The sequence below is a fragment of the Cataglyphis hispanica genome, chromosome 26, assembly GCF_021464435.1.
Source record: "Cataglyphis hispanica isolate Lineage 1 chromosome 26, ULB_Chis1_1.0, whole genome shotgun sequence".
In the NCBI taxonomy this organism is placed as follows: domain Eukaryota; kingdom Metazoa; phylum Arthropoda; class Insecta; order Hymenoptera; family Formicidae; genus Cataglyphis; species Cataglyphis hispanica.
The window spans coordinates 551380-575217 of record NC_065979.1 but is presented as its reverse complement, the minus strand read 5'-3'; the positions used below and the strand labels follow the sequence as shown (position 1 = coordinate 575217).

The window sequence follows — 23838 nt, the reverse complement described above, 5'->3', positions numbered from 1 at the left end:
GACAAGCGTCAAACCGACTGGATACTTGACAGGACGTTATCTCCGCAAAGCGGACATCAAGTACATATACAAAGTTGTGGTGTTTAAACGCATCGTAACATAACATACGACGAGAGATTCAATTGATCCATTCTAACATAAAAGTCAACGGCAAGCGCACGTGTAACATTTTCCAGAATTGGAAGAACGATAGCAACAATTAAACTTTGACATTTGTTTATATAATTTTTATCAAGCTTCATACCCAACAAAGTGAATAGATCAATAAAGATAAATTGATGAAATCACTGATTAAAAGATTTATTTTAAAATTATGATGAACGAATAAAGTAATATAATTATTTAATAGTTATTTCGATATACTTTATCTATTTCGATAAAAACTAGGCCAAAAAATTAATTCTATTTACTTAGAAAAAAATTTTTAAGAAAGATATATTTATGGAAAAATGCTAACTTTTTTATTATAAAAATTTATTATATATATATTTTATTATTGAATATCTTTCTTTTTTTAATTTTTTTAAAGTTCCTCTTTGAAATCTATAAAAATTAATTTTATTAATTAATTTTATTTAATTTTAAATCTAAATTAATTTGGTCAAAACAATTAATTAATTTGTACATTTATATCTATATGTGTGCACACATAAATCAATTAGCTTATATCATGGATCTAAAAAGATAATAAGAAATGCTATAATCAAACAGAATTATTAAAACATTATCTATTAACTTTAGTAAATTGCAAATGGATTTCAAAAACAAATCAAATTTGATGTATAAGTTAAAGCAACAAACCGAACAATTGTAAGATGTTTCGCAATTGCATTTTACAATAATGAGACAAGAGATATATGTTTGTAGCATTAAATGTTTGGAGTTAAAGGAGCTAAATTTATGATGGAAAAAAATTAAGATATATATATTGGAAAATATTTAAAATGCAAGTTATAGTATCAGACGTTTCGTGCAGACGCGCTGTCTCGACCAAGACACATAATGCGGTTACTTGTCGAAAAATAAAGTCGGGCAAGCCGCCACCAGAGGATGAGTATCGTCATCGATCCTCCGGTCCAACGCCCCGGTATCTATTTTCATACCGTCTAACCTATTTATACATCATCATACGGATAATATTCCACTTGTATCAGTGCACGCCGGCGCATCGGCTGAAGTGACATTTTAATGCCTTAATTCTACTAGATTCAAATTTGCTTGTCAAGAGAAATATCTAAATTTTCAGGAATTGTTACTAAAAAAAAGATTTAGGAATCTTTTCCTTAAAAATTTTCAAATTTTACCCAATCTTTGTTTTATATTCGTTCAATTCTTTTCTATATTTTATCATTTCTCTTTTTTACCATTTAATTATTTTTATTTTTATATTTGAATGTAAAGAATTTACTTTTAATTTTTTCAATTTTTAGTTATATTATTAAATAGTGGTAATGCATCAGAAGTAAAACATTATAGACCAAAAAATTTTATAAATGACTTTTAATTATGCGTGGAATATTCAAAGCTATCTAAGCTTAAAAGGATAAATTTTCTTTAATTTACTTTAATCTCTATTCGTTTTTATAAGACTTCATCAACCTCTTTCGATGAGTTTATCTTTCAGGGGATTCGATATTTACCGATCGTGTAGGCGTACGGACTTACGTCGAAGTCGCCCAGAACATTTCGACGGTGGGGTTCTGTATACGCTTTACGATGTTGCATGATTGCCCTCTGACGTCAAAGAAAACGCTCCCCGGCGCCTAAATGTATATGCAAGAGAGGGGAAAGGAGTTTGCGAAAGAGAGAGACAGGACTAAAGGTCGTTCGCCCCGTCATTGAGTTCAAACGCCTTTTCTGGAGCGGATGCAATCTATAAAAACGCCGCGATGATAAGGACAAGGATGAGGATGCGTGAGATTACACGCGGGATATCATCTTTCGTTTATTAGATGTCGCAAATAAACCTCCCCTCTCTCAAATGCAGATGAGCAGAGACAGAACTGGTTTTCTTTCGCGCCGTAATTAACCGGGGCTAATAAAAACGTGCGACGTGTCGGTTTTTATCGCGAGTCTTAATCTCGAAACGATCTTTAAATCCGAAAGCGCTGGAGTAATCCGGACGAATGCCCGTTTCGCGAGATATTTTCGGAACCGACGACATAGACACACGTATGCGATTTCCAATAATTAAGAATATAATCAGCACTATTTCATCATGCTTGTCGATAACTTTAGCGTAAAAGTGACATTTGTGTATAAAGAAAATAGATCGATAATATTTTAAATTAGATATGCTTCTACCTCATTTATATAATTTCAAACTCTTTATTTCTAATAACAATAATTATTTCTGTTATATATAATGTAGCATTAATTAAAAAATAATATATGTGTAGATTATGCATACAGTGATTTTATGTTTAGAAATTAAAATACTTTAGGATTAGATAAATAGTTACGCTTAATTAATCTCTTGTTACAAATTTCGTAATCAAATTATCTATTTAAATAAATCAAGACATTTATAATTTTCAAGCGGATAACAATTGAAAATAAAATGCTTTTCACGAAATAGCTTCAAAAAAAAAAAAAAATACAATATATTCTTTTAATTTAAAGCAAAAATGCTAATTTCAAAATTTATTTCAATTATATATAATATTTAACAAATTATAAACACATATAAAGAGAAAAAGAGAGAGAGAGAGAAGAAGAGAGAAAAAGAGAGAGGTATAAGATGAATAATATGATCTTTTATCTTTTAATAAAAAAAAAATTTTTTTTAATTAATCAAAAAATTTATAATTTTTTATAAAGAGATATTCAGCGACAATTGAGCACGTGCACGTGACAAAAAAAATGAATATTTCATAATATTTGCAACTATTTAAAATAAAATTTTATTTTATTATAAAATAATTATAAAGAAATTATGCAATTTAATTTAATAGAACGATCATATAACTCTAATTAATATTAAAATATTATTTTCTTTCTCTCTTAATCCGATATAATTTACAGATGAATATCGAGAAAAAGAAACATTATCATAAATTTCATCATAATAACAAGCGACAGAATGAGACTAATCGCATCTTGCCCTTAGATCGATTGCTTTTATTATTTTTTTTCAGCATGTGTCCTTTCAAAAAAAATTAATAGTAATTCTCTTTCTTTCTCTCTTCTTCTATTCGTTCTGAAACAATAAATATAGTCGACGGGGGCGCGGATCTATTTCTGACTGGGGATTAATATTTGATGACGGCATGGTTGCTGCCAGTGTATCTAAAAATACGCAATCAATACCGACTACATGTTAGAATTAAACTTGTATACGCGCACGTGTTCGTGCATGTGTTTGTATATACGCGTACTTTAAGATTATCAACCCTTATATCAAAGAATTAATTTCACATGAACACGCATATGTAAAGTTTCAAGTTTGGCTTAGAAATATACATAATATTAAATACTTGTCATGTAATACGCTGACATTATCTAATAGTGAAAGATTACGAGACGATACGGTAATCAAAGACAAAAAGTCAATTATCTATTTAACTAACTTCAAAAATTACTTTTTTATGTTAATTTCTTATTTGTTGTATGTAACACATCAGATCAGAGATTTTCATATAATAAATAAAATAAAAAAATTTGCGATAATAAATTATAATTTATAAAGCTCACAAAATATAAATAATAATTATATATCAATTATAATATTTCATTTATTATATTATATCTGTTAATATTAATATTATAATATTATAATTATAATTATATATAAAATAATAAATTGTTTTATTATTATTATATATATATTATATCTCTATGGTAAAAATATTTATAAAATGAATCAAATTATACGATGCATATATAAAATGTTCTATATAACATGTGCTTCATAAATATACGATATATCAAATGTACAAGATCGTCATGTATAATGTACTATAAACTTTGTTGTAAATATTGCTCTCATGAAAATCATAGCTTTTCGAAATCAACGAGCCGCGGTTTTTACGACATCTGGCAAACACTTCGACACAATCGCGTTTACATCTTTACTAAAATCTTTCTGGTCCGACTCAATTACTAAAATTGCCCATGAGAAGGAGATTAAAAACGACACTTCGAATAAATCGCGAGGACAATTTGCAGTTTCGAGACATTTTATATGCGAAAATTCCGCACAAAGACTAATGTTAGATTCTATGAGGCTTTTGAAATGAGGCATCAACAACGAGTGTGCGAGCATAATGATCACGCCGCGGTTACGCTAATTTGATTTTCCTACTTGAGAAAATTTCCGGAAGTACATTGCTATGACGATCTATTTCCACGATTTCGCTTTGTGATCGCGTTCTGAAATTCCAAAAACCATTCTTCATCTTACGATTTAGATGAGAATAGATAAATTTATAATTCTAAAATATATATATATATATATATATATATATATATATATATATATATACATATAGAGAATATGCTATCAAATATTCTTTAAACATTTTGCATTAATGTCTTAATGCATGTAAAGCACAGATATATTGTCTTAAAAAAATAAACTTGTTACCTGGACCTCATACTGAAAGTCTATTGATTCCGCTAAAGTCCTGCAATCATCCTCGAAGAAGACTTTTAAGATGTAAATACAGCGTGAACAGGCGTGATCGGACATTTCCAATCTCCGTGGATGGGAATTTCCGTACCGCACTTTTATCTCGCGCACAAAATTAGGATGACATCGATCGATCTTACCACGACTTTCACATCACAACGACGTACAATTTACACATTTACATACGCGACCGCATTTATATATTTTTAATGTCTCTTAATTAACATTGATTTATATTTTTTATCGCACTGCAAAGGACGCGAGAAACCGCGATTTTACTTTAAGCGGTTGAACTTTGTCATTGATTTGCGATCGATCGATAGAAGGCGCCACCAGATTAACGTTGAACTTGCAACCCTAAAGGCATATTCAGAAGAATTTGCATAATTCAATGCATATATGCATTGTAAAAAAAATTGACCAATCAAATGTCTCATATTTAAAGACGCCATATTGATACTGCGTTTTTCATATGATGCCTGATTGGTTGATCTTATATATGCGACTATACAAATTTATTTAAATAGCCACTCCAACGAGATATTATTATCATAATTATTGTAATAAAATAGTATTTCGTCGGAAATGTAGCCTAATAAGAAATGCGTTATTAAATGATTCATGATTCTTTAAGCAATTTATGATATAGATATAATTTCCCAAAAATGAAATATCTTAATATGTGCATCCTTTCTATTATTAGTTTATTATAGGAAACAATATGTATTTTTTTTTTTAAATAAATTTACTTATATTCTCAAGATATTTTAAGATACTTCCGGGCTACTGTTTAGACGCGACCGTGAATTCTAAGGAGACCATGACTGTTCCAGGTTAAACAAAATCAATATGCATTACAAAGCGCAGCTTCATTTGTAAGAAAACAAAGGCTATCTCTAATACCAGATATGACGTCAAAATCGTCATGGCAACTCCTTTAGTGCACCCACGCTATGGTCGCATCAAATTTAATTTATCAAAACGCAAAAATTAATCGGATTAGAGAATGCGTTCTTATTAGTGTTTGATGTTTGAATCATTTCGTGGGAATTTCTATATACATGTAAAAAGAAATCAGGAAAGAAAATTTAAAATATTTTTTTAAAAAAATATATTAAATTAAATATATTTATATATCTAATACAGCCATTTATATGTAACCAAATGAAACTTTGTCCTTAAATTAAAAATTTTACATTATGTTGAATAATTAGAATAATCAGAATAATCTGGCAAAAACTCTTTCTCTGTTTCTTCATAAAAATTAAAATAATAAACTTAAAAATCATATAACTTTTAAATAAAAATAATTTTTCGAATTATGAATTGTATATCACAGGCACATATGTGTGTATGTGTGTATGTGTGTGTGTAATACAGAGTGTAATACATATACATTCTCATATATATATATATATATATATATATATATATATATATATATATATATATATTATTCTTCTGACGAATATATTTTACTTATATATATATATATATATATATATATATATATATATATATATATATATGTATGTATATATATATATATATATATATATATGTATATATATATATATATATGTGTGTGTGTGTGTATATATATATATGTATATTATTCTTCTGACGAATATATTTTACTATATATATATATATATATATATATATATATATATATATATATATATATATATTATATATATATATATATATATATATATATATATATATATATAATAGGTATACATATAATAAACTAGTACATGACATAATAAAAAAAATATACTTTCTGTTTAAAAAATTAACATAAACATTTTAAAATAAATAAACTATTATGTTAACGTATATTTTTTAGACTCAGCTTCCTTAGCATTAAACATTGTCCATATATTTTCAAATTCGTTTATAAATGGTTTAACTAATCCTGATTCATTGGTCACCATCAAATTCTCAAAATTTCCAAAAAATGCTGCCATGGTCCAATTTGTACTGCCAGTTATTAAAATATTATTATCAATTATAACAAATTTATGGTGCATTAAGACATCTAGTTGTTTAAATTTTGGCTTAATGCCTGCAAATAAAACAATAAAATTAACTCAAAAATTATTACAATATCTATTTAAAAGTAAATTTAGATATTTAAATACTATTCTGTATATGGTTATATATTCTTATAAAATATATGAATTTTTTATTTACAAACCTTCTTTGTAAAAGCACATAGTTTGGCTTCCATCGTTTTGTGTCATAGATTCATCCAATACTATCCTTACAACGACACCTTTTTTGTGAGCATGTATAATTGCCTTTACTAAGGGTAAACAGGTAAAAAAATACATACATATGTCCAGAGTATCAGTTGCAGAATCCAAATAATCTATAATCCTCCTACAAACATATTAAGTATGTTTCGCCAGATTGTATTAAGCTATAAATAAATAATTTTGTTTGTTTTACTTTATACTATACTAGAAAAGTTACTTGAAGTGTCCTACTGCACAATTTGCTTTTTCACATAATTGTCGGCGTTCCAAATGTGGTCGACATAGAGCAGATTCGTTCGAAAAAAACATGACTTCAGAGATTTTAGCTCTGTTCCTTGTATCTTTGCATGGATGTTTTACACATCCATTAGAAATCTTGACAGCTTTCCTTTGAGAATGTTTATATAATTTATATAAACGCCAAATTACTTCTGATATAATAATACCAGAAGTTATCATAATAATTTTTGTTTTCATTATTAGAATTTGTATTATGTAGAACAACTTTAAAAATCAGAATATCTCGTTTTAATATAATGAGATATTTGCTATAACAGATATAATACATTTGCATATTTAAAATTCAGCTTCTCTTAGCTTTCTATAATTAATCATAATAATATATCATAAATATTAATCCTAGCTCGACAAATATGAAATAGAAATTCCTACTAATTTTAACATAAAAGAAAATAATTCCTTTTTATTCTTATTATTTTATTATTTATTATTATATTCTATTATTATTTTTATCATATATATATATATATATATATATATATATATATATATATATATATATTGTTTTACTAAATTTTTGTATAAAATTAAACATTTAAAAAATGTTCGATTCTGAAATCATCAAAGTATTTGTTATTAATATTTGAATCATAGTTATAAGATACCTTGTATATTGAATTTCAGATAGCTGTTTTTATATCAGTATTAGAGATAATAATTACAGATAAGATTCGAGGACATATAATTGAAATGCAATATTGAACGAAAAACAAGAATGAACAATATGTCTAACGTATATAAAAAATCTCACAGAAGTCAGCTGGAAGATCTCACTGTGCGCCCTCTCGACAAGTATGTCCCTATAAAAGGAAGAGATAGCCAATCTGATTGGCTGCTTCATATTGGTTTTTCCATTTTGTATCGAATCGTGTTGCTATATTTATTACGTTGCTACATCATTCGATATATCGATTCGTAAGTTTTTGTTTCCGCATTAAATAATTCCCACTAAATTTGTGTGTACACACATACATATACAGACACTTTCAAATAGAATGCCATGCCTTTCTAAATATGATAAAAATATTGCAGTTTCATCAGGCGTATCAACGGTAAATATTTTCAAGTAAGGCAAAACCGTATCCGCCGAATCCAATTGTCATCGCGCTCGACGTTCGAGTTTCGATAGATATCGAGGTTTTTGGCAGATCCGAGAGTAAAGATGTCCGCCGGTGTAACACAGATACAGGAGAATATCATTAGTTGGTCGGTCGGCCGTGTTTGTGAGTAAATAGCAGCTGAATGCGCAGCGCGATTCTGTGACGGTGTGCTGACGTGCGAAGAGCGTAAAATAATTTCATCATTGAATCGAAGAGAGTCGCAAAGATGGGTCTCTTCCCGACTTCCTCGCCTTTTGATGCTGACGTCGGTGAGTAATGCTGTGACGGCCCATTTTTCGTTTAATATGAATCATGACGAATGTCATGTGAGAGTCATTCTCGCCATTCTTAATTAGATATCGCGAATCTGAAATTATTGGGTCCGTCCTCCCTAGTCTATTAAGAACAGCTCTCTCGCATCTGCATTAAGCGCATTAAGCGGTTGTTGACATTTGACCTCCAGTGCAGTTGGATTTTTAATGCTAGCCCTTCTTTAGCACTTGGCATTCGAGTCTCGCATTTTCTTTAATGATTTCAAGCATGAAATGAGATAGTAATGATTTTGCCAATACTCAATGATAATTGGTTATTTGACGTTTTGATTAGATGTCATAGTATGTAGAAAGTATTTATTCTTTTGTCGCATTATCTACAATCTTTATTTTAATTATCCTATTATGATGTCTGTTGCAATTATTTTAATCTTTGTATTGTTGATATAAATTTGTTAAAAAAGATTTGCTACTATTCTTAATTATGTCATTGAATATCTGACATATTATTTTTTATCTATTACTATTGTTTATGTGGCATCAGAAAAAGCAACTAATGAGAACAATGTAACGGAGGAATGGGGGAAGATAATGGATATCTGTGACAAAGTAGGCACATCGAGTCAGAATGCTAAAGACTGTTTACGTTCCATTGTTAAGAGATTATATTGTCAAGACCCACATGTTGTCATGCAAGCTATAACAGTTAGTACATTGTCTCTTCTCCAAAAAAATTTCTTAATATTTTGTCATATTTTTGATTATTCACTTTTGATTTAGTTGTTAGATGCTTGCGCCAGTAATTGTGGAAAGATTTTCCACTTGGAAATTGCGTCCAGAGATTTTGAAAATGATTTAAGGAAACTCATTAATCATCCACAACCAAAAATAGTAGAGAAAATCAAAGCACTTTTGAAGAAATGGGTAGAAGGTGATTTTAAAACAGATCCACAATTGAATCTGATACCAAGTTTGTACAACAAACTCAAAAGTGAAGGCCATGACTTTTCTTCTGTCTCAGATACAGTGAGTTTCTATTATTCAATAATATTATTCACATTTATTGCAAAGTATTAAATTATAAGTCCATACAGAACTGTATTATTTACATGTAAGATAAGACTATCAGTTATCAATACTGCCTGTGTTTTTTTTCAACTCTTGCATTATATCTTGTGGCTATTTTATAACATATTTTATATGTTTTTTAAATAAATTTTGATTATAAAAACATGATGTATTATTATTTTAATATTTTTAAACTTTAGGTTATTTATGCAAAATATCTTTTTTAGCCAAAACGTTCTAGTGCTCTGAGCAGAGATCCTAATGTAGTAACAAATTCACAAGAAGAAGCAGATATTGCAAAAGGTAATATATAATTTAATTACGTTTTTTCTTACAACTATGTTGTAATCATATTGTATCAGTTACACTGATATTTCATGCTTATTTCTGTCATGATTATATATATACACACACACACTTATTATATAGCTGATTTTTTTTTTAAATAGCCATACAGCTTTCGTTACAAGAAACTAAAGCACATACTCAAAGCACTTCATCGCATAGCTCACCAGCCTCTAAAAAAAGTACTAGCTTATATCCAAGTGTGAATTCTGTGATGGCATCCACAAGTACTTCAGAAGGTAGAAAAGTACGTGCTTTATATGATTTTGAGGCTGCGGAGGATAATGAACTGACATTTCTAGCAGGAGAAATAAGTACGTAATAAAAATTACAATTACGACACATGGATATGCAAAATGTCTTTCTGCTAATTGTAAATTTAACATTTTAGTTAATATTTTGGACGATTCTGATCCAAATTGGTGGAAGGGTAGCAATCAAAGAGGTGAAGGACTCTTTCCCTCCAATTTTGTTACTGCTGATTTATCTGTTGAACCAGAAGAATTTACTAGTAAGATATATGCTACTTAATTAATTTTCTCTAATATATTTTGAAGATTAAACGTTTGAAGATTAAAAGTTATTTATTGTCTACAATTGAAATAATAAATGTATTTATGTGCAGAATTAGAACATAGTAATAAGAAATTAGTGCAATTTGCGGAAGAAGTAGAAGTAAAAATGGTAAAACGCGAGCCAGAGGTGATAGAAGTTGAAATAGATGAAAAGAAAATGGATAGATTATTACATCTGTTTCACGAAGCTGATCCACAATGTGATACGTCCGATCCTCAGGAAATGCTTGATTTAGAAGGTAATTATAAGTCTTAATAAAAACATCAAATTAAATAATGTTATAAATATTTTCTATTATAGTCTTATCAATATTTTGCAGAACAAGTTACTGCAATGGGGCCTCTAATTGACGCAGCTTTGGAGAAGGTAGACAGGCGGCACGCGCAGCTTACTCAATTAAGTTCCGATTTGGTCGACGCTCTTAATTTGTATCATACTTTGATGAGAGAACCTGCACCTCCAACGCCGTCTGGTTACACTTTGCCCAAAATGCAACCACATATAAATCCTTATCCATTCCACAATCCGGGACCACCACCACCACATGTAAGTCCATAGATAAATTTTGAATAACAATATCATACATTGTATGTTATTGTTGTATATCTTAACAGTAACATATACACATACATATATCTTTCAATAGATGTTTAATGGCATGCCTTCTCCATTCCCCACCGGAGCCAGTGGAGGCCCGGTAGGGCCATATAACACGAGCTTGCCGAATAATGAGTATATGGGTCCTACCAGTATGCCGAGCATGCCTCAACATTTGCCACAACATTTTCACGTTCAATCGGGACCTCATCAACATCCGCCTGGACATCCACAGGGGCCATCTCTGCCACCACCTGATCAAACTAGCCTTCCTTATCAACCACAAGGGTAAGCTTAATTTATTTTTTTCTTATAATGTTGGTTTGTACAAAATTTACTGTAATAAAATATAACTATAAAGTACAAAATATTGTCAAGTTAGTTTCACATGTATTTTTTATACATGGATTACATTAATTTGATACATAAATTAGTAACATTTATTAGTAACATTAAATATATTAAAAATATTTTCTCTTAATTTTTTTATACAAAAAATAGAACTTTAATGTTACATAACAGATATCCATCTCAGAGCGGCCCAGCACCAGGACCATATGGTCCTCCTGGACCTACAGGACCGACGATTAACCAGCAATCGCAATATGCTCCTTCAAATGGACAACACATGATGTAAAAAAAACTATGCATTATGCATTCATCTTGTACTCTAACTCAAACTCTGTACAATATATATTACTATATTACAATTATTTAAATAAACATACCCAAAGTAGCCAAAGATAATGGGTTTTTAATAAAAATTTTATGTTTGAATCTAAGCACTGTTTAGGTGCATATATGCAACTAAAAAAAACAAAAGCAGAAAGTGACTTACATTGTCTATATCACATTTAGATTAATTTTGTGATCATTAGATATTTATTGTTTAGACTGTTCAATTATATTTTATACATTTCTTTGGCCTGTTTAATTTCCGTTATTATTATTTTACATATTTGATTCATTATTAGATGTCTCATTGTGCATATATTTTAAATATACTATTATTATTATTATTATTATTATTATTATTATATATATATATATATATATATATATATATATATATATATATATATAATGAAAATTAATTCTGCCTACTGTTCTATATTTAAATTATAAATTTTGTCATATTGTCATATATGTGTCATAAATTGTAAATTTCTTTTTTTAAATAATAAGTTCTTGCAATCATGAAATATATGATGGGTTTCGGAACTTGTATATGAATGAAAAGTTCGAATATTTTATAGTTTTCTACTCTGGTATTAAATCTTGAAGTAATCGCCAAACGGAGACTGTGTGATTACTAAAAATGAAGTGATATTAAAGAAATGTTACAATCGCAAAAAATGTTAAAACGCTTATAATTGTCGAATATAGTGAAATGATAATGGTGAAAAGGATTTTCGAAACAACTTTTGCAAGAAAACGTCTCAATGTGGTCTAGTCTAACTGTTGTATACAATAAGACTAATTCCTATTAATCGTTAATAAAATGAGCGAAACTGCGAGAATTTTTTATGGATTGTTAATACGTAATAGATACGCATAATACTTGTATATTTATGACGAAACGTTCTGCTTTCTTCGAATATAACGAAAACGATTAATATTTTTCAGACTGATGTTTTGGAAACATTAAAGTTATAACGTCATGTGTGTCTGTCATTTTTCAAGAATACAGGGCATATTGATATGATTGATCACTTTTGATTTCTAATAAGAGCGATATAGTAAAAGAGGAGAAAAAAAGAATATGTAAAAGGGATACAGTAGCACACAAAATGCGTGCAAAACTTATGCATCAAACTGAGATAAAAGTATAATTTAAGGCGTAATTTATGGGGCAAAATATATCAAAATTTATAACAATCGTATACTGTATACTATATCTCTCTGAGCGAATAAAGACGGAATGAGATAGAAATTAAGCGATAAAAATAATGAACAGAATTTATGAGGAATAAACGTATTATAAATTTATGCTATGTATGTTATGTTACCATTAAACTGGCTTTATTTATATAATTCTATTATCGCTTCATTATATTCCTTCTTTCTCATATACGGATTTCTTCGATGGAAGAAATCTCGTGAGATACAAAAATTATGTACAAAATAGTTTAAAAATGCATTTTTCGAAATGTTGATTTAATTGCTTTTTTACTAATATACTTTTCCTATTTCACACTTATATTGACAAAACCTTAACGAAGGAAATATTTTAAAAAGAATATGTGATGAGAAAATGTTTATTATTTTTACAGCAAGCAAATAATGAATAACTTTTATTTGAAAAGCGCAAAAATTTTGAGATCCAATTGTTATTGTAATAACAAAAATGTTAAGATATTTATCTATAGTTTTGAATTTCTCTATCTTTTATTTTTTTAATTTTTACAATTATGAAATTACATAACTAATTACATACTCTATATAATTTTATCAAATATTTCATATCTTCTATAATTTTACCATACAAAATGAATCATACATATCATACAATGCTATATTTATAGACAGATTCTTTGCAACATATCACATTTGTCATTCTTAACTAAACAACTTAATGACGCATACTATTGTCACCAATTATAGACTATCATTAATGAAGAATGGATTTTCCTCATTGATTTTTAAATTCTTTGTGCCTATGTAAAAAAGTGCTTATTAATTTTTTAATTTTTTTTGCCATGTCTTATTACCTCATTGATCTTCTCTGATATCTTGTAACAATTGCTTCTTACAATTGATAACACACACACATACTTGAGAATTATTTAAAATTTTATAATAAGTATGTAAAAGTATACGGGAATAATATAGTTCCGCGTAAAAAGGAAGATTTACGATCGATGAAACTATGAATTAATGATTGAAAAATCTTGCGAGTAAATCCCGTTATTAATCGTTTGATTTTTCTTTACGCAACATGCATCTGCACGCATCCGTGTGCATAAATTTTAATTAATTTTTATTTGCGTGCTAAACATTTTTTCTTTATTTTTTTTTAACTTGAATTGATATGTGAAATGAATTTTAAATACTTAACGAAATTTGAGTTATATATATAAAAAGGTGAAAAGGATCAATTTCACGCGTTTGTTGTAGCTGTTCTGTAGAACAACATTATTTTAATAAAAATAAAAATTATAAACATAATATCATTATATCGAACTGTTCTACAAAATAATTATTTTAATTTCTATTAAAGTAATGATATTACACAAAAATTATGCCAAGAATAAAAAATAATATATATAATTAATCATAAAAGTGTTATTTTAAAATCGAAAAAATATCGAAAAATATTAAGATAATCTATGATTTGACATTGACCAATGATTTATGAACAATTGCATGTAAGAATTTTCTACGTAATTTTACAAATATCCGTGCTTCATGTCTGGATAATATGAACATCACTTAATGCATCTAATAAATAAATAATAGCACTTGTTTAACGTCTTTTTCTAATGAATTATTTGTTGAAATATAAGAAAAATTGTATGCAATTGCCTATAGTATAGTATGATTACTTATTTATTCTGAAATTATTGATAATTATTCATGTATCGTAATTCAATTGAAAAGTATATTTTTCAATTAATGCTACATTTTTTATAATTATGTATCGGTACTCTCTTAATATATATATATATATATATATATATATATATATATATATATATATATATATAAGAGAGAGAGAGAGAGAGAGAGAGAGAATTATAATTATAATTATTATATAATTAATTTTTCTATAACTAAAGCTACATATTTGGATGCTATATTCATTGATTTTTTTGTTCTCGATTACTATTTTTGCTGCATCACTTTTCTTATCGATTATTTATGATTGTTATATCATTTTAGATGCTATACCAATAACGATCGATCGCAGTTTCCTTATAACTGTTCTGCTGATAAGATCGTTAGAATAATGACTAGATTCCCTTGGCAATGGCATTTCTTGGATCGACAATGGACCAAGCCACCTTGGCATTAACATTCTAGATTCTTTGGTTTCGTTTGCATGTCGTAGACAAGACTTTATGACTGTCAATCATGATAACCAAGCCGCCGTAAAATAAACAGTGCGGTAAAGCAAAAAAATAGTCATGCAGTAAAACAAGAAAAAAAAAATTCTAGTTTTTACGCTTAATATTATTTCTTATAAGCATCTGCGATCGTTCAGTATCAATACTTTTCTTTAAAAACTCTTGATTGCAAAAAGAATATATGTAATCTTAAATGTATAGATATTTTTTTTGTTAATCATTATTGATTAGATGTTGAAACAGAAGAAAATTTAATTTTTAATATTTTCATAAAAATTGCGAAAATTAATAAAAAAATTTTATTTCAGATTTATTTACGAAAATATATAATAAGTTAAAAGTTATAATAAGAAATAATTTCTTTTGACAGTTTTCTAAAAATGATTAGGATAGATTAAGAAAAAATAATTTCCAAGTTTTTGGTCTCCAATATTCTTTATAATAGAATTTCACAGATCTAATGTTTCTGCTTAGCAAAATGTTCTAATTATATTGTTATCCTCGAATTGGAATTTTTCTATCAAGATCTTGATCTTCTATCAGCGGCTTGTTCTCTACTTTTACTGTTCTCATATGTAGCTCAAGGCCAATACAATTATTTTTCTAGGTCTAGGATAAGCTCATCTTAAGTCGGATTATGTATCCGAATGTATCATCTCGATAATCGAGATGATGAGCATAGATTGGACTTCTTTTCACGGCCATCTTTTCACGAATGTCTAAGCTATTTTACTATTAGTATTTTTAATGAGAAATAGATCCGTAAACACACACGCACACAGCGGATTAAATATAATATAATGAGAAGTTGATAGCTACCAATTAATCAATCTTTGCACAATATACTTAGCTTCTTAAATATTAAAATGTCTATTTACGGAATATTTACAGTGCATAAATTACAAGAGATATGCAAGGATTAACCTTTTAAGCAGTCAATTTAAATGTGCTATGAAAATTTATATCTGCTGTTGGCAGAAACAACCGCTTAAATACTCGTTAAAAGCTTCGATTATCTTATTTAAATATAAATAATAAATTAAAGAGACTAATAAAATCAAGATATGTCAAAAGAAATTGCGCTATGCATGCAGACGTTGCAACAATACTATTAATATTAATAATTCTTATTGACAAACTGTTGAAAAGAATTAAATCTCTTTATAAAATTATCTTGTATAAAATAGCTTTTGTATTCTAACAAAACTGCACAAACGATTCTCTTTCATACAACAAATATTACTGATGATAATTTATATCGCTGAGTTATAAAGTGAGATTGAAATAACATCACAATAATCGAGCGGGTCAAATAATTTTGGAATCACTACCTTTCTCGAGCGAGCGCTTAAAACTATTCACAGAATAACCGATGGAATGTAGCATTCATGTATATATATATATATATATATATATATATATATATATATATATATATATATATAGTAGATCGTATGAATATATACGGCCTGATAGAAAATGCGGGAGTTAACGGCGTAGGAGACTGGAAAAACTACGATTATTTAATCGATGACGAAATTTATTTTTTCAATTGATAGATAGCATGTCGCGATGGTAATTTAACCAGTGACGATTTATGGAATGTGAAGAAAGAAATTTGGAAAATGTATCGAAGAATAAAAGACTGTTTCTTGGACCGAAACAGAATGCGATACATTGGGCTATCTACTGGAATGCTCGACAACTTCGAAATTAATAAATCTGAGAATATTTCGATATCGTATGATACTTGCATATTTATTATTGTGTTATTGCATTTCTTTCGCATAATTTACCGTCATTGATTATAAGACGCAATAGCGAAATTATTGTTTTGAGTGCAACATTAACGGCAAACCTCATCAATCTGTCGGGTCATTATACGCATTGCACAGGTGAATTATGATGTTACCTTCTTGTGAATAATTTTGTGATAGTTTCTCTGCATCTTCACTATAATTGATTTATTACAGAAGTTGAGATTACATTTTTTTTCAAAAATCTAGATATTACAGCAGACGTAATACATGATGTATTACTATGTATTATTATAATATAGAAAAAAGAAACATCTATTTACAATATAATTACATAATAAATACATAATAATTTTTTTATTTGTAATGACAGTGATTACAGATATTAAGAGCGATGACAACGCGATAAATATAAAATTCTATCAATCTAGAGCAGATTTTGGCATAAGAATTTTTTATTCATCGATAAATTAAGTATTAATTAATTATGAAATTAATTATTACGTAAAATATGTCTTATATTTGTCACCTCTTATATTTGTGCGACGGTTGCGCATTATATTAATAAAATAACAGATTTGGCAATTGACGAGAAATTTTGTAAGAAGGTGAATCCTAGCGCAAGCTTTCGTAATAATGCACTAACATAACTATGTTATATTGAGATACGTGATAATTCACACCATTGTCTTAGGACAATGTTTATTGTCTGGATTTACGACTTTAGGAGCCAGGCGCATAATATTAAGGGCCCAAATAACGATGCCATTAATTTTATGAAGACAATTCTTATAAGAACAATTATACTTTTATTAGCGAACAAATGATGAGATATTAAAACACGGAAACAATATTCTCTCTCTTCCTCTTTCTCTCTTTCACATAACACAATTATATAAGATTTGTTTACGATGGCTTGTACAAAAAGTCAATATTAATGGTCAACAAGAATACAAATGTGACGTTTACAATGTTTGCAAAAATGCCGAATATATTGAAATTTCCGAAGAAGCGTCAGAAGAGAAAAAGCGATATAATACTCATGCAGAACATTACATTATTCTAATAATGTCATTTATTTTCTTCGATATCCGCACATTTGATTTTGATCGCATCTAAAAGAGATTCTTACGTATATATGTAAATCTTCGTACGAAAATATATTCCCATATGTGTCATATGTGCGCTATTAATCTGGCAACTTATCGACAAACTCTTTGCGCTATATCTTATACGAAATAAGAATAAATTGATTCTTCGAAGAAAAATATGGGACAAACAATTATCATTGACAAGATTGATTTTTCCTCGGAGAATTAAAATTGAAATATTCTTGTTATAAATTCTTGTTATAATTTCTTTGATATTAATCTCTATTTTGATAGATTTATACACTACTATTATTTTTTTTAACTTTTTACTTAATAAATTTTCTTTCAATTTTTTAAGATTACAAATTGTAAGTATTGCTTTGTATTGTATAAAGTGATTTTTCAAAATTAATTGCATTTACAACAACTTTTTTAATAAAGTATAATGCTAATATAACTCTATTTCTAAATCTCTATTTAACGTAATAAATAATCTACAAATAAAATTACAAAAATTTGTTTTGTTCAAGTACAAATTTCCAATTGGCATTTATTAGCTTCTACATGTTTAAGAATGCAATAGCTCTTTAAAAAATATTAAAATATTGGGATTAAAATCTTTGTGATTTAAATTTAACTATTGAATATTTATATGGAATGAAATTCGTTATAAGATGCGGAATAAATTTTATATAATGTATTATCTTACCTTCGAGCACTACTATTTTTATTTTGACGGAGAAGTCAAAGCCAGACAGATGTATGACCGATGAAATTTCTATTAAAAGCGCGATAAATCTCGTACGGAACTTGGCCTCGATTTCTGCAAGCATTTTTCGTCTTACACATCTGCATTTCACACGATCTTTCGCAAGGATTGCACGTTGCATTGTTCGGCTGGTCGCAAAGTGTTGTGCAAAGTTGTCATATGCTGTTTCAAACCGAGAAAAGTGTTGGCCAGGATATCAGCAACGGCATCGTTTGACATTTTTATTGCATCAACGAGGTACACTTCACGTAAATGGCACGTACCGTACCGTACGCGTATTAATTATTACGATTGAGTACGCATATAAGAAGCGTCGGTCTTCGCGCGTGTCAGACGCGAATAAAGCGTATTAAATTTATCGCGCGCGCAAACTTGGCCATTAGTATTAATGCTGTTTATACGCGTACGCCTGTATATTACAAGGTATAAATTTCGTGGAACAAGGCCGTATATAGAGAATCACCGAAAGGTTCACGCAAAACAGTTGTGCTTAATCTAAATGAAGTACAGGCGACATTTAACGATACGAAGGATGAAAAGAAATATTTTCTCAAATCGCGTGCATGCGCGAAGCACATCTTTTTAAGTCACCGCATTCTCTGTTAAATAAATGGTTCCTTTAAAATAGATATCTAGAGATGCATATAAAATCATAATTTAAATTGCATTTGTCGTTTTAAATATTGCAAAAATAAATAATATTTTTTTTTTATACGGGAATGCATCTAATTAAACGTGGTCTTTGAGGTACATTGCGAAAAAAAAACGATAAATTTAACCGAAATAAAATATCTCATTTTTATATGACAATTAGACTTTTTGAGATAATATTAATTCGAAAACTAATTCTTATTGTTCAATTAATTTTCTTTTCCATTTAATTTTGTATTGCATTTATAATGAATTATGCAGCCTTTTTATGATAAAAATATATTTTGTCTTTCATAAGGAATATCATGTTTTACTTTTTGAAATTTCACTTTCATATTCGAAATAATGTTCTGTCTTACTCGTAATTTAAAAAAAAACCGACAGTATTAAAAATTAAATTAAATAATAAGAATTAAATATCGTGGTGTCAAAAACGAACCTTGAATTAAACTTCGAGGTTATTGATGTCACCAAGGTCGGCATTATTTTTATCGTCAATAGACAATCCATCCGTATTATTTTGATAGTGTGTTACATAATTCTCTAGTATTTCAGAAAGTAAATTCTTATTCCTATCTTTCGATGTTCTCCAAGGATGATCCTCATTAATATTCTTAATCGAGATTTGAGATGTCGATGAACCATAGAGATATACAGCAGTTTATTATCGTGATTGTAACGCAATAGTGCAGCTCACAAAATCGCAAGATCTAATTTATTATGTATATATTATATATAATTATTATTTATGTGTGTATTATTTTGTCTATTATAAAAATTTATCTTGTATAAAATTTTCTGACTTTTTGATAATTAAGGTATAATTAATTCTTGCAAAAAGCAATTTTTGTAAAAAAGAGCAATGTTAATTTTTATTCTAATTTTATTATCTATTGTTATGTTTTAGATTTTGATTCCTTTTACATTTAAGCGGAAGAGTTGCATCGAGTTCGAATGACGTGATTCTACGATCGAAGAAAATCTTAAGCATTCCATTATTGGAACGCATCGGCCAACATTGGCTATTACAAGCGCGCGTAACAGGTGTTCGAGAAGTTACCCGGAGCTGGCAAAAGTGTTACATCAGCAAATAGATGATGCGATCGTCGTACACGCGATAGCATGTACAGAATACTACAAATGGGGATTTACCAAAGCGCGAATCACAATCAAAATAATTTTTGATTACAAATGAATCGCACTTCCAAAAAATATGATATTTTCACCTAATTTTTTTACACTTTTCCGTGAAGAGGAGAGGTCTAGCAAATAATTTTATAAAATTGTTGTGTAATAAAATAATAGAAATGCGGAAAACCATTACAGAGGAAGAGAAGGAGAGAAGATACAGATGTTTGTCCAATATCCTTGGATAATTTCAAATAAGAGAGAGAGAGAGAGAGAGAGAGAGAGACACACACAATATTTATATAAACAGATTATTATCCATCGTTATTTTCTTGGTACGTATATATTTATCGTATATATTATAGCCATTATCTTTGGATTTTTATCGACATAATCACGTCAATTGTCAATTTTTAATAATATAACAACACTGAGATATTATAATGATTATTAAAGTATGCATTAACATTTTAGCACTGTCCTTATAATAAAGAAAAAGCATTTGAGTATAAATAATAAATTAAAAAATTAATTATGATAATATTACATAATAAAATTAATCTCTCTTTCTCTCTCTCTCCTTCTTAGAGGGCTTATCCTCAGCAGAGAATTAAAGAAATGCTGGATTATGTAATAAATTCATCTCGTATAATCTTAATCGCGTTATCTGCAGCTTCGGTGTTCTTCTTAAAGTCTGCAAAACCATATACCATTATTATTACCATTTGTTGCAATAATATCTTTATAGAAATTTCTAATTATGTCACAATAAGAGAAATTAGACATAAATATATAATTTTAAGCATTTCATGTATAAGCCATTTATAATTGTAACTCATATAAAATTTATTGATATAAATAGATTACCATACTTTTTGTCTCATTTAATTTCTATGGCAATTAACATCTCTAATATTGATACCGCAAATATTATCGTTATTATCGCGTTATTATTGTTGCTACTGCGACATGTCTATGTCAATTTCCTCCGTAAAGAGACTTACATTTCGCCAGTCTGACACAACCGGAACCTCCTCCACTTTTCAACCGAGGATCGTGGAAATTCCGAGAAGGAAACCTCTCGCTGGATCCTAAACGCGAGTTGCAGCACGGATGACATTGACTATCCTATTACTTGTCTACAGTTACCACTTGGTGAAAGTTGACGATGTATACCTTCAAGGTCGTCGTCGGAGCGACCGTTTTTACTAACAGATGACTTTTGATGTTTTCTGAAATTCGGTCTCTTAAAATTCTTGTCTTACCTTATGAGACAACAACGGATTACCAAAAGTGGTAGCGCGACCTTTTCTTCCTGAAACGATTGTAAAACGTATAGAGATAATATTCTGAGCGACGTGCGAAATGAACAGGCGTTGTCTTAATTGCCGGGAACGTTAATTGTTCCATTGTGCATTTCAATTACTTGATACGAGCAAGCAACAGATTTTTTGCTCGCGCGAGAAACAATGTCGACAATAATTTAATAAGACGTTTAGCACGGTTGATGACTACTGTGCGATTCGCAATGTAGATATCGTTGTTAAAGAGATAATTTATTGAAAAAAAATATATTTTGCGTGTGTGTGTGTGTATTTGGAAGGTAATATTTACATTTATTACACTTGCACAAAATATTTTGACGTCATTCTAACGAATTAAAATTGTAAGAATAAAAGGATAAACTATGTTTCTTATTTTATTTTATAACTATAAATAACTTATAAATTTCACATATTAATAAAAATCGTATTTTATATCTCTAAGATATTTGACTTTTTTCGTAAAATATGAAACTTTTATGAGATGCTCGCGCTAATTATTTAATATTTCTAAAGTAATCAATAAAAAATGCATAATTTTTATATTTTGCCGATACAAAATATTACACACATATAGAAATATATTTTTCACACATGTATATAATATGTATAGATGTATAGATACATGTAATATGTAGATATATTATCTAATGTATTCAAATATATATTTAAAATTATGTATTAACTTCTGAATATTTAATTTATTAACTTTACATATTTATTACATATATATTATTACATAATATAAATTCCATCAACAATAAGCGAATTTAACGATCATCACGCTGTTGTTTCGTCAAAGGAAGAGAATTTCGTTTCATCATGTCTAGAAAGACTTAAATATTAACATATGAAACGTGCAGCCGATTATTCACAGCACTAGAGTTAAGACTCAAAGAAATGGAAAGTCTTTTCATCTACTAGCTGCTATCACGACGTCTACTTCGTCTTGAATTCACAGCAATTATAAATACTCCGACAAATATCTGAACAAAATACTCTTTCTAGGCCGGACATCGATTAACGCAAGACTTCTAATAAACAGATGCAGCACCTTTAAATAAACCAACAGTAATTCCAACAAATTGCGATAAGTTCTATGCCAATCTAAATCAACAAGTAAAAGATATTTTAGAGACAAAATAAATTTTACAAATTTATAACGCTTGATATTGGAAATTTCTTATGATGATAAAAAGATTTTAACAAAATTATGTTTAGTATAAAAATATTATAATATAATAAATAAATATTTAATAAAAATTTAAATAATTAATAATTTTAATAATTAATAAATATTTAATAGAAATTTCATGTTAAAAGATTATTTTTGCCAAGAAATTTAAACTCATAAATTGAAATATTAGCCATATATAACTTTGAAGGTGTAAAAAAATTAGTTATAAATTGCCGATCGCGTAATCGACAGTGTCGGGGTATGGTTGTGGGAGCAAAGAGTTTACTCTGACTGTTATTAGTTATTAATTTCAACCTATCATTAACCATGTGATAAAAACGTAGCTGAACATTGATCGATTGCTTTGAGTTCAATCGAATTAACATGCTGTCGAACGATAATTTCGATCGACGAATTATATCTACAAAATTTAAATAGAGACGCACAAATATCTTCAATTTTTTCCTCCTCTATTCTGTCCTTTTAAATAATTCTTAAAAGCGCGCTGAATTTGGTACACAACAAGAAAAAAGAAAAAATGTGAAGCCAATTGCGCTGATCGTAAGAATATATATCCCTTTTCAGGATCACGAGAAAATCGGATTCGCGAAATCTCTAACCCTTAATTATCTGACTAAGGTCTTATTCAGAAGATTCATCAGAACGTCTGCTGGGTCCTTCGCTTGTAGCAAAGGGTGGGATGAGTCTACTGCTTGGTGGGGAG

The 23838-nt window shown here is 28.5% G+C and overlaps 2 protein-coding genes across 7 annotated transcripts; one reads left to right on the top strand and one right to left on the bottom strand.

Moving 5' to 3' along the window:
• Window positions 1-6369: 6369 nt before the first annotated feature.
• LOC126858607 (uncharacterized) lies at window positions 6370-7978 on the bottom strand. Of its 4 annotated transcripts, none has more exons than XM_050609088.1 (4): window positions 7946-7978; window positions 7112-7282; window positions 6834-7018; window positions 6370-6701 (listed from the first exon to the last, which is right to left on the bottom strand). In XM_050609088.1, exons 2-4 carry the CDS (start codon window positions 7201-7203, stop codon window positions 6460-6462), a joined length of 519 nt encoding a protein of 172 aa, XP_050465045.1. In that variant the 5' UTR covers window positions 7204-7282; window positions 7946-7978; the 3' UTR covers window positions 6370-6459. The 4 variants fall into 4 exon arrangements, with proteins under 4 accessions (XP_050465045.1, XP_050465041.1, XP_050465042.1 ...); XM_050609084.1 differs by lacking the exon at window positions 7946-7978 and adding an exon at window positions 7800-7939 and having other exon boundaries at window positions 7112-7442; XM_050609085.1 differs by lacking the exon at window positions 7946-7978 and adding an exon at window positions 7800-7939.
• A 348-nt stretch (window positions 7979-8326) lies between these two features.
• LOC126858576 (signal transducing adapter molecule 1) lies at window positions 8327-12155 on the top strand. 3 transcript variants are annotated; one of them, XM_050609027.1, is made up of 10 exons: window positions 8328-8563; window positions 9111-9271; window positions 9347-9592; window positions 9862-9937; window positions 10084-10293; window positions 10371-10490; window positions 10605-10793; window positions 10875-11101; window positions 11202-11440; window positions 11675-12155. In XM_050609027.1, exons 1-10 carry the CDS (start codon window positions 8521-8523, stop codon window positions 11787-11789), a joined length of 1626 nt encoding a protein of 541 aa, XP_050464984.1. In that variant the 5' UTR covers window positions 8328-8520; the 3' UTR covers window positions 11790-12155. The 3 variants fall into 3 exon arrangements, with proteins under 3 accessions (XP_050464985.1, XP_050464984.1, XP_050464983.1); XM_050609026.1 differs by having other exon boundaries at window positions 11672-12155; XM_050609028.1 differs by lacking the exon at window positions 9111-9271 and having other exon boundaries at window positions 8327-8563; window positions 11672-12155.
• The last annotated feature ends 11683 nt before the right edge of the window (window positions 12156-23838 follow it).

Excerpts from the sequence above, each read along its gene's own strand:
- LOC126858607 (XM_050609084.1), bottom strand. The coding sequence starts at position 7,371 with ATGAAAACAAAAATTATTATGATAACTTCTGGTATTATTATATCAGAA. Across the intron at positions 7,019-7,111 it reads TGTGCAGTAGGACACTTCAA|GAGGATTATAGATTATTTGG; the intron begins GTAACTTTTCTA and ends ATATGTTTGTAG. Across the intron at positions 6,702-6,833 it reads TATGTGCTTTTACAAAGAAG|GCATTAAGCCAAAATTTAAA; the intron begins GTTTGTAAATAA and ends TTTTATTTGCAG.
- LOC126858576 (XM_050609026.1), top strand. The coding sequence starts at position 8,521 with ATGGGTCTCTTCCCGACTTCCTCGCCTTTTGATGCTGACGTCG. Across the intron at positions 9,593-9,861 it reads TTTCTTCTGTCTCAGATACA|CCAAAACGTTCTAGTGCTCT; the intron begins GTGAGTTTCTAT and ends TATCTTTTTTAG. Across the intron at positions 9,938-10,083 it reads AGAAGCAGATATTGCAAAAG|CCATACAGCTTTCGTTACAA; the intron begins GTAATATATAAT and ends TTTTTTAAATAG.